This window comes from Neovison vison, chromosome 1, assembly GCF_020171115.1.
Source record: "Neovison vison isolate M4711 chromosome 1, ASM_NN_V1, whole genome shotgun sequence".
In the NCBI taxonomy this organism is placed as follows: Eukaryota; Metazoa; Chordata; class Mammalia; order Carnivora; family Mustelidae; genus Neogale; species Neogale vison.
This window is the reverse complement of record NC_058091.1, coordinates 114,811,762-114,823,585: the sequence shown is the minus strand read 5'-3', so window position 1 is coordinate 114,823,585 and position 11,824 is coordinate 114,811,762. Positions and strand designations below refer to the sequence as shown.

The 11,824-nt window shown below is 42.9% G+C and overlaps 1 protein-coding gene across 1 annotated transcript; it reads left to right on the top strand.

Annotated features, from left to right (window-relative positions):
- Window positions 1–6,906: 6,906 nt before the first annotated feature.
- Window positions 6,907–11,608, top strand: EEF1A1 (eukaryotic translation elongation factor 1 alpha 1). Its single transcript, XM_044254622.1, has 8 exons — window positions 6,907–6,999; window positions 8,013–8,190; window positions 8,458–8,637; window positions 8,745–9,041; window positions 9,139–9,289; window positions 9,382–9,638; window positions 9,721–9,955; window positions 10,050–11,608. The coding sequence occupies exons 2-8, from the start codon at window positions 8,047–8,049 to the stop codon at window positions 10,172–10,174; spliced, it is 1,389 nt and encodes a 462-aa protein (XP_044110557.1). The 5' UTR covers window positions 6,907–6,999; window positions 8,013–8,046; the 3' UTR covers window positions 10,175–11,608.
- Window positions 11,609–11,824: the final 216 nt, after the last annotated feature.

Below are 11,824 nucleotides of genomic sequence, written 5' to 3'. Positions count from 1 at the left end.
AGACAGTTTTATCTCGCTCTCTGCTCCTATCTGCAGAGGAGCAAACTCTTCATCCCACCTTCTTTTCTAAGGCAGTCACCCAAAATATCACCCCCTCCCTGGGGTCCTTCACTGGCTGATTCCCGCAGTTCCTAACCAGCCAAGGTGAGACTGGACTCTGAGATTTCCCTGCTGCTGTCCTCTTCCCCTCACCCGGTGTGAGTCCCTCATGAGTGCTCAAAAGCACTGTGGGTTATTCACACTCCCCTGGAGTCAACTCTGTTAGTGTCCCTTCTTTCCCTGTCCAGGGCTCTGCTGCACACACGAACAGTGAGTGTTTTCTCTCTTCAGTGTCTAGCTAAGTGCCTGGCACACACTTTAGGCTCAGTGAATGTTTGATAGTTGGATGAATAAAAACTAACCTCTGAAGTCCTCTACAATTACCAACATATAATGAATGCCATAATTCAAAAGTCCCTGCCACTTAGAGAACACACACAGTGTATGTCCTATGTATTGGTGAATCTATATGGTTCTAATATTTAAATGAAATGGGCCAAAGAGTAGTCATTAGGATGAATAATGACATGGGTATATTTCCTCTATATTTTGAACAGATTTTTCTTGCTTTTTTGAAAGAGTTAATGATTATTTTCTAATTAAAATGAGAATTAACATTTGTAAAAATAGTCTGCATCTTCAGATACTTTATCTCATTTAATCCTTATAATCAGTTCTTTTAAAAATATTTTATTTATTTATTTAAGAGGGAGAGAGAGTGCACAAGCATGGGTGGGAAAAGGGCAGAGGGAGTGGGAAAAGCAGACTCCCTGCTGAGAAGGGAGCCTGATGCAGGGACTGATCTGGGATTAGGACCTGAGCCAAAGGAAGCCAGATAACTGTTGAGCCATCCAGGTGCCCCTCTTATGATCAGTTCTGTGAATAGGTATTATTAGATATTATATGATAGCATAATGAGCTCAAGGATGATGTATTCAAGATCATACAACTAGTAAATAAAATTGCTAGGAATAGACTCTAGCTCTTTAGTCCAGTGTTCTTTCCACTATGTTACCTATGAAGACATAGATATATTGAAAGTGGATATTGCTTTAAAAATGCAGATTCACAAAATACTGAGTGAGGGAATATTATTTTTTCATACTGAATGAGAGAGCATTTATTCTAGGGGGCACTGCTCTTAGAATCATGAGAACAGTTGTAGAAATAGCTTTAGTTAATTTTCTTGGCATAGTCTTCAGACTTTTTAAACTGATTTTTTTTAAAAAGAGAGTAACATTTCACTGTATAACATCTGCACAATGTTTCACCATGTGCATGTATTAGCTATTTCAAAATTTTACAAACAAAAAGATTCTAATAACTTCTTATTCTTTACTGAGTCAGGTTAGTGTTATAACACTTTCAACAACTGAGGGCAGGTGTTCTCCAAAAAGCTTCTAGAAACACCATCTTTCCTAGATATTTGAATGCCCCCTTATCTTTTCATGTCATTGCATATTAGAATTGTGAGGTAAGCACTAAATATAAATGACAAACAGACTCATGTTACAGATGCACTGAGAAACCAGGAACTACCGGCTACCACACATCTGTAAGCAGCAGGTCAACCACTGAATCCCTGATTTTCTGACTCAACGCCACTCCTATTTTCATTTTCTAGGCTGCCTAGACCTGCTTGTAAAAGTTACAGATAGCACTCTGGGCAGATTACTGGGTTTCCAATGTTCTTTGCCGGGTCCTAAAGCACTCGTAAGATCTGCAAGATGTATTAAGCAAAGGAAGCAACATGATATATTGCATTTATCATTTTGTGCAAAAAAGTGAAATTTTTAAAAAGAATATATGTTGGTGTGCCTGGGTGGCCAGCTGTTAAGCATCTGCCTTTGGCTCAGGTAATCATCCCCGGGTCCTGGGATCCAGCTGGCATTGGATTCCCTTGGGTTCCCTGCTCAGCCAGGAACTTGCTTCTTCTTGCTCTCCCACTACCCCTGCTTGTGTTCCCTCTCTTGCTGTATCTCTCTGTGTGAAATAAATAAATAAATAAATAAATAAATAAATAAATCTTTCAAAAAATAAAAATTAAAAATAATAAAAAGAATATATGTCTGCATTTGCTTATTATCTATACACTATCAATTGCCTATAAGTTCCCCATCTGTAAAATGTTGGTGATGGGATTTCATTAAATATTGCAAATATTAGAACAGTGCCTGGCACACGGAAGTATCATTTTACTTGGATTCTCAATCCAAATAATTCCTTAGCTTAATCATATTCTAAAATACCCCTTTAAAGATCATTTTCACCTGGCACAGGCAAGATGAAAAAGAGTCAAGCCACAGCAAAATGTAATTACTTAAAGCTGTTTTAAATTAGGCCCATAGCAGAGTGATTAGCCAATACTGAAAGCTGTTTAGTGAACCACAATTATAGATATCAAAGAACTATTGCAGTTCACCCCTTTACTAAGTTAATAATTAAAATCCTTTTTTTCCCCCTAAGAGGGGTCATGCAGATGTTGACTACAATGTATTTTAACAATTTGCTACTGTAAATGGTATGAACAACTTTAAGGAAAATCTTAAACAAAATGCGACCTTAGAGTACAACCCCAAACTATTATTTACCAATCTCAACAATGTTACTGTTACCTTTTTAACTTCAAGTTAGTAAAGGGCATACCGTATCTGCTATAAAGTCGTGGGGAGAGAAACTGCATTGGGATTATGCTCAAAACACGGGGGCTAGGGAAAACGGCTTTTTTAAAATACAGGATATTTGCCTCAGTGGCCACGCCAAGGTAAGGAGAACCGACCCCCACCCTGAGCCACGTGGGGTTTTCTGTCTCCTGCGCGCTTTCTTCCGCAGTCAGAGGATCCAAGAAAGTGACCTCAAGATGGGGGCGTGTCCGGGGGCGGGCCGGGATAGTCTCCGTGCTGCCGGGACCCGAACCCGCGGGTCCCCGGTTGCCTACAGGTGTCCCAGCACACAGCCAGCGCGGGTCGCTCGGCCCTGCGAGCGGGCGAGCGGGCGCCAGGGAAAGGCGTTCCGGTGTCCTCCTCGCCGCCGGGAAGCGCGGCGTTCTACCGGCGCCACCCCAGTCCCCCTTCCTCTGAATCTGGGTGCGCCCGGAGCTGCGCGTGACTCCCGGAGACTCGCGTTCTCGTTGCGCTCTGGCCCGGACCAAAGCGAGAAGGTCCGGGACCTCTGCCCTCCGAGAAAAGGCCTGCGGCTACTATCTAAATCTAATTCGCAATATAGCTCAAGATGCCCCCACACCTCAAAAGTCTGGACCATTATCGCCACATGAATAAGAGCAACTAGTCAGTGGTGCCCAGTAGGTTACTTAGATAGAAATTAAGGCATTATGTATCATCTTGCTTTTCTTTAGATTCTATTTTTAAAAAGGATCCTCTCTAAGGTATTTGTACCTTATATACTTTATATACTTACCTGCAATCACAGGACCTTGGAGAAAACTTGCCTACAATCTGGGATGGCTTTGGAGTCATACGTCCTTAATTTTCCTCTCTCTCCTAGGCATAATAATGCCAAGTTCGGCTGTCTTTATTTGCTCCTGGAACATTCTTAGACCATTTTGTTAATTTATTTGCAATACTGGATTATTTTTTTTTCCCCACCATCCTAAAAAACTGTAAGGAGGAAGTACTAGCAAAATTAAAAGGTGAGTCAGGAGTTGGTGGTTTTTACAAGCTCCTGTGGAAATGTTTGTGTGCATCCGTTAAAGAATTCCAGCGTCCAGCATAGTGCTGAATATACAAACATATCTATAAAAATTACTGTTAGGGGCACCTGTGTGGCTCAGTCAGTTAAGCAACTGCCTTTGGCTCCCGTTGTGATCCCAGTGTCCTGGGATCAAGTCCCCACATCAGGCTCCCAGCTCACAGTAGGAAGTCTGCTTCTCCTCCCTCTGCCCCTCCACCTGCTCCTTCTCTCTCTCTTGCTCACTCTCTCACCAATATATAAATAAAATCTTAAAAAAAAAATACTGTTAGAATTATAGTAAGTCCCTATTTTCAAACAATAATTCAACTGAAAGTACACATATCTTCAATTATTACAATTTTAGGATTGTATAAAAATACTTGTTTGCAATGTCACATTTTAATGAATTGTGCAGATTTCAGAGGTCACTTTTCTCACTTTTATTTTATTAAATGGAAATCATCTTTGATACTTCCCCTCTTACCAGCATCCACTTTCAATTTGACTTTTCTTAGATTAGAGGTTAACTACAATTTTGGATTTCATGTAAAGCTTTCAAGTACTCAACTTTTAGTCTTCTTTAGTGTTTGTTCCCTTCCCTCATGTCACTAACCCTTTGTTTACTTTTCCAAAATTTGCTATTCCTGTTAAAATATTTATATGACCTAGTATTATCTCCAATAATGTTCAAACCTAAACCATTCGAGGTTTGCTTAAGAAGGCATGGAAAATAATAAATCTAGGGATGCCTGGGTGACTCAGTCAGTTAAAGTGACTGCTTTCAGCTCAGGTCATGATCTCAGGGTCCTGGAATCCAGTCCTGCATCGGGTTCCCTGCTCAGTGGGGAGCCTGCTTCCCCCTCTCCCGCTAACCCTGCTTGTGCTCTGTCAAATAAATAAAATCATTAAAAAAATTAAAAAACAAAAAAGAAAATAATAAATCTAGTGTGGCATCCTAATCTTAATCTGAATAACACAGGGTACATTTCATATTACTATGATGTACAAATATGACCAATTGTGGGAATTCAGTTTCAAAGAGAATAGTCATTAATATTTCCAAGGAAGTAAGAGCAGAGGTATTTGCATTGTTCTATTGGTAGTGACTGATTTTAATTGGTATTTCTTACATTTTTATTATATTACAAACATTGACTAGCATACCAAGATGATTTTATTTCACATGTATATGACTGGGTAAGGGCACTAGGAAATGAAATGTGAAAAAAGAATTTATGAAAGGAAAGAAGCTAGAAATAAAGACATAGAAAATGCTTTTTGCTGGAAAAAGATTAGTTATGTGAATTTCTAAGTTACCTTAAATATGACCTAGTTTCTTTCATGAAAACTCAAAAGTTAAAAAGAGAAAGCTAGATACCTGCTAATGAATAAAGAAAACTTCTTTTTAGAAATTTATATCTACAGGGGCGCCTGGGTGGCTCAGTGGGTTAAGCCTCTGCCTTTGGCTCAGGTCATGATCCCAGGGTCCTGGAGCCCCTCATCTGGCTCTCTGCTCAGTGGGGAGCCTGCTTCCTCCTCTCTCTGCCTGCTTCTCTGCCTACTAGTGGTCTCTCTGTCCAATAAATAAATAAAATCTTTAAAAAAAAAAAGAAATTTATATCTACAAAGAGTGGTAAAACAAAAATATATAGCAAGGCTATTCTGAAAGACTTATTTTATTTACAAAGAAAAAAAAAAGGATTTGGGTGGTGAGAGTACAATGAAATAGAAAGTAAGCACCATACAAGTTTGCCTTTAACTGCTTCCCAGTTGTTTATTATATTAGTTTTCCTCTTTCAAATTGATTGTGGGTTCCTCCCCAAAAGGAAGTCTTTCTTTTGCACATGCCACAGAACTTCCCTTAGCCTTGGACACATAGTAGGTTTCAAGCAATTGTTAATAGATTGGCTGGAGGAGTTGCAGTGATGTTCCACACATGGAAGAGACATACTGATATAGTAACTAGCTCATTAAAAATAAAAAAGTTCTTTCTTGAAAGGAGTATTTCTTCGTCTGCCCTGATTGTCAACCAAAAAGGCCTCAGCTGGTTTCATCCTTGATTTATGCTAAATTTACTTAAAATCAATAGGACGACAGAAAATGAATTCATTTATTTAAGTGGGATAGGCTACTTTTTAGGAGTGATTTCACAGCAAGTGTTGGGGATAGTTAATTGGGTGGATAAGCTTTCTGATGCTGTAGATCTTAGTTTCTACATGAGATCATGTGGAAAGACTGAATCTGAAACATTCTTTTTAGGTTTCTCATTCTAGCAATCAAATGAGTGTACACTGGAAAGAAACTGTACCACGAGAGTAGACACACACAGGGTCTTTTTATAGCGTAATAAAACTAGAGTTAAAAGACAAAGTGTGGGATTGAAATCTATTCTAAACTGAAAAACCAGACGTCTGGAGTACCATATGGGGTGAACGTGTGATACGGGCTTCGATAAAAGCAGCGGGCTTTAAATGGAAAAAGCCAAGAGGCCAGCCCAAGATCATATTCGTACTGGTCACCGCCACCGAGGTGAAGCCCTTAACGGATTCTCGAGCTGTGAAGGCGGCCCTTTGCGTCCGCCGACCCTCGCGGCCCTGAGTGCCCGGGCCTTGTACTTCTCTCTAGCCCGGAGGGGATCTGAAGGCAGGCACCGGGGAGGAGCCAGCCCGGGACAGACCTGCGACGAGCGGAGGAAGCGGCTCAAAGGGGCTGTCCCGGACCTTCGGGAGGACTAGGCTAAGAAATGGAGGGCTATGGCCGAGGAGAAGAATACTCCAAATCTCCACAGCATCTTTGCAGTTAAACCAGGAACCGTAAAGGGAAGATTCTATACTTCCCCGGCGGGCCGCCTCCTCGCCGCCCCCACCCTCCCCAGCTGGAGCTAAGAGTAATTCATACAAAGAAGGACTCGCCTCTGCCCTGGGGAATCCCAGGGACCGTCGTTAAACTCTCGCTAACCTAGAATCGAAGGATGGCTCGTCCTCGCCTCCCCACCCACTCGCTCTCGTCGTCATCGGGGTCGAGAGGAGCATGCGCGAGGCGATGTGTGCTCTTCAGTGGGCCGAGCGTACATCGCCCACGGTCCCCGAGACGTAGGGGGAGGGGACGGCGATTGAACGGGTGCCCGATGGAGTTGGCGCGGGGTAAACTGGGAAAGTGGTGTCGTGTGCTGGCTCCGCCCTCTTCCCCGAGGGTGGGGGAGGACCGTATATAAGTGCCGTAGCCGCCGTGAACGTTCTTTTTCGCAACGGGTTTGCCGCCAGAACACAGGTGAGTGCCGGGTGTGGCTTCCGCGGGCTTGGCCTCTCAGAGCCGGCTCCGGCCCTCGCGTGCTTTTAGCAACTGCCGCGCCACCGACCTACTTTCTGATGTTCTTGACCCCGAATTTAGGGTTGTGAGTGGGTGGGAAGGTTCGAGGCCTTGCGGTTTTTTAGGACCTTCTTGCCTCGTGGTTGGTCTGAGGCCTGGCTTGGCTGGTGTGGCGGCCGCGTGCGAGTTCGGCCGCACCTTATTCTGTGGTAACAGTCGTTTTAAGTCCAGACGTTTAGCTTTTAAGAAAAAAAAGTCGCTATGGTTTTTTCCCGTCGACACAGTTTGGCGGAGGTTGGTCAGGACCTCAACCGGGTGGGCCTTTCCGCGGTCCTCGGGTGCTTGGGGTGTGGGGCCGCCGCGAGGCGCGGAGGGCGGCGGCGAGGCCCTCTCGTCCCGGCGCACATGTACGACGAGGCGGGGGGAGGGGGGCCCACGAGCCGTGGCCTCCTAGTTGGACGCGGGGGAGGCTCGTGGAGTGGGCCGGGCGGCTCTGGTGCCCAGCCTCGGGCCGCGATGTGCCGTCCCCACCCCGGGCGGCAAGGCCGGCCCGCTCAGCACCAGTTGCGTGCGCGGAAAGATGGCCGCTCTCCGGCCCTGCTGTAGGGAGCTCAAAATGGAGGACGCGGCGGCCCGGGAGAGCGGGCGGGTGAGTCACCCACACAAAGGAAAAGGGCCTTTCCCTCTTCTGCCGCTGCTTCCTGTGACCCCACGGTGTACCGTGCACTGTCTTGGCACCTCGGTTTCTCCTCAACGCCTTGGAAGCAGGCTGCCTTCGGGGGGGGGGAGGGGATTTTATGCGGTGTGGAGTTAGCCCCACGCTTAGTGGGTGGAGACGAGAGTTGGGCCAGCTTGGCACTGATTGTAATTCTCCTTGGAATTTGCCCTTTGCGAGTTTGGGTCGTGGCTTATTCTCCAGTCTGAAACAGTAGTTTCAAAGCTTTTTTTTTTTTTTTAACCCCCCTTCAATTTAGGTGTCGTGAAAACCACTGCTCATCCTAAATCAAAATGGGGAAGGAAAAGACTCATATCAACATTGTTGTCATCGGACACGTAGATTCGGGCAAGTCTACCACTACTGGTCATCTGATCTACAAATGTGGTGGGATCGACAAAAGAACTATCGAAAAATTCGAGAAGGAGGCTGCTGAGGTAGGTGCATTAACCTTAACCATAAGGAGAAAGATAGTTCAAATAAGCCAACAAGTGTTAACTGCCCCAAACTAGTCACTAGTTAATACCTGAACGTGTTAATTAGGATGGAATAAATTAATGTTCCCTTAGATAACTCGGGGAAGTAAATGAAAGCTGTTTACAGCTGTAAAATGGAGTTTAGAATTTGCTTAAGTGGGAGTAATGGATTTCAGGTTGAAGTATGGTTATGTTTAGTTACCTAGTAACTGTTCTTAATCCTTACAGATGGGAAAAGGCTCCTTCAAGTATGCCTGGGTCTTGGATAAACTGAAAGCTGAACGTGAACGTGGTATCACCATTGATATCTCCCTGTGGAAATTCGAGACCAGCAAGTATTATGTGACCATCATTGATGCTCCAGGACACAGAGACTTTATCAAAAACATGATTACAGGCACATCCCAGGTTTGTAGGATTAATAACTAGATTTAAATGCTTCATCGGAAAAGGGTGGGGGGAGTTCATTTTTTGGAAAAACACTTAACGGGGTAGATCTTTTCTTCTTTTTAAAGGCTGACTGTGCTGTCCTCATTGTTGCTGCTGGTGTTGGTGAATTTGAAGCAGGTATCTCCAAGAACGGGCAGACCCGTGAGCATGCCCTTCTGGCTTACACACTGGGTGTTAAACAACTAATTGTTGGTGTTAACAAAATGGATTCCACTGAGCCACCCTACAGCCAGAAGAGATATGAGGAAATCGTTAAGGAAGTCAGCACCTACATTAAGAAAATTGGCTACAACCCCGACACAGTAGCCTTTGTGCCAATTTCTGGTTGGAATGGTGACAACATGCTGGAGCCAAGTGCTAACGTAAGTGACGTCAAGACTTCTAGAGAAAGTGATGTGTCAAATTTTGACACTAAATGACAACTCTTTGGGGAACGCTAATGGGCAATCTTGTTTTTAGATGCCTTGGTTCAAGGGATGGAAAGTCACCCGTAAAGATGGGAATGCCAGTGGAACCACACTGCTTGAAGCTCTGGATTGTATTCTGCCACCAACTCGTCCAACTGACAAGCCCTTGCGTCTGCCTCTCCAGGACGTCTACAAAATTGGTGGTAAGTTGAATATTTCTTAATCACAATGTAATTGTGTAGGTTGCCATGTTTTCACATAAGGTAGTTGACACCACACTTGTCAAATATTTTAGGTATTGGTACTGTCCCTGTGGGCCGAGTGGAGACTGGTGTTCTTAAGCCTGGCATGGTGGTCACTTTTGCTCCAGTCAATGTAACAACTGAAGTCAAGTCTGTTGAAATGCACCATGAAGCTTTGAGTGAGGCTCTTCCTGGGGACAATGTGGGCTTCAATGTCAAGAACGTATCTGTCAAAGATGTTCGTCGAGGCAATGTGGCTGGTGACAGCAAAAATGACCCACCAATGGAAGCAGCTGGCTTCACAGCTCAGGTAACAACTTTTAAAGTGGCAGTGTTCTTATTGCCAGACTCTTGTCTTTTGAGACTTACTAATTGTAAATCTTTACTTAAAGGTGATTATCCTGAACCATCCAGGCCAAATTAGTGCTGGATATGCACCTGTGCTGGATTGTCACACAGCTCACATTGCTTGCAAGTTTGCTGAGCTGAAGGAGAAGATAGATCGTCGTTCTGGAAAAAAGCTGGAAGATGGTCCCAAGTTCTTAAAATCTGGTGACGCTGCCATTGTTGATATGGTTCCTGGCAAGCCTATGTGTGTTGAGAGCTTCTCTGACTACCCTCCTCTGGGTAAGGAGGACTTGAGTGTAATTAGGAAATTACTGAAGCTGGGAAATAATTTCTTGTGCAGAATTTGATGGTAATCTAAAATTTGTTTTCATAGGCCGTTTCGCTGTTCGTGACATGAGACAGACGGTTGCTGTGGGTGTCATCAAAGCAGTGGACAAGAAGGCAGCTGGAGCTGGCAAGGTCACCAAGTCTGCCCAGAAAGCTCAGAAGGCTAAATGAATATTATCCCCAATACCTGCCACCCCAGTCTTAATCAGTGGTGGAAGAACGGTCTCAGAACTGTTTGTGTCAATTGGCCATTTAAGTTTAATAGTAAAAGACTGGTTAATGATAACAATGCATCGTAAAACCTTCAGAAGGAAAGGAGAATGTTTTGTGGACCATTTGTTTTTGTGTGTGTGTGTGGCAGTTTTAAGTTATTAGTTTTTAAAATCAGTACTTTTTAATGGAAACAACTTGACCAAAAATCTGTCACAGAATTTTGAGACCCATTAAAACAAAAGTTTAATGAGAAATCTGTGTTTTCTTTTGGTCAACACTGTAACCTTGTACTATTAAAATAGTGAAAGGGTAAGTTGCACAGATCCTGTTTCTAATGTTATAATATGCTGAAATTGAAATTTCGGGTAACGTTTTTTTCCTGGGTGGAATCTTGGAGTTTCACTTGTCTAAGGGAAGGAAATGGTTAAGTACATAGTAAAAAGCTACGGGGAAAAAGGTCATTTAGTGCAACACAATTTATATAAGCAAAGAATGACCACAAGACAGTTGTACTATAAGCAGGTTCAATTCTATAATACCAAAGTTAATGCGTTGCATATAAACTTTCATCACTAGGGAGTAAACTTGATACATTGTCCCATGTTAATTTCCCACTTACCAGAATGTTTAATGTCCCATTTATAAATACTGTAAAGTAGTTTAAAGTACCTAAAACAGGCATTTGGTGACATTCTTAATGGTAGAGTTAATTTTTCCTCCAGATTTTAGAAGAAAGTCTAGAAGTTTTCTATGGTCACATATGAACTAGAAATACACTTAAAAAGAGGAATTTTCATCTTTAAAAGAGCAAGTTTGGGGTGAAGAGGGAACTGGAGATCAAGCCCAGTTTGAAGAGGTGTGATGGTCAGGTACTCAAATTTGGACTGGAGTTGTAGGGTAAGCTTTTTTTAGTTTGAAGTTATTTTGGAGGTTTTTCCAAGTGTCATTCCAAAAACGGAATATTGAATGAAAGTTGGAAGTAATGAACAGGATGAAAAAAGATCTTCAAAGACTACTGTGGTGATTTTGTAATTGCATATAGTAGTAAATAAATTAGTATTTGGGTGATAACCATCTAATTTTTGGCGTTAGATAGCTGGCAAATCTCAGCACTGGTACATTTGATGAAAAAACAATCTTGACCATTTGAACTTAGTTCTCTGAGTAGGCTTTTTTCATAATGAAAGGGGAATGCATCAGGCAACCTGGAATTCAGGCAAAAAGCAGAGGATAACCTGGTAGGCAAACATTGCTGAGTGAAATGCATACTATAGCAGCCATAGGCTACAGTTGAAAAGATAGGCATTTTCTAAGGTAAAATGGTCTTTTAATGATACTACCAGGAGCACTGATAAGGCCTGTAAATAAACTAATAAAAGGTTTTGTCTGCAACTTCAAAGTATTTTTCACTTGTCTGTGCAAATGTGCTGTTGGCTTTAGTGTTAGAGATGACCTAAGTAAGTTTCTTAAAAAAAATGGTAGCTGGCATAAGTTTTGAATGATGCTTTGCTTAAAGGGATTTGTTCCATGCCGTAAAACCAAACCAGAGAATTCATCCCACTAAGTGGAAGGATAGGAAGGAGAGTGGGGTAGTGTCCAGGGAAGTGC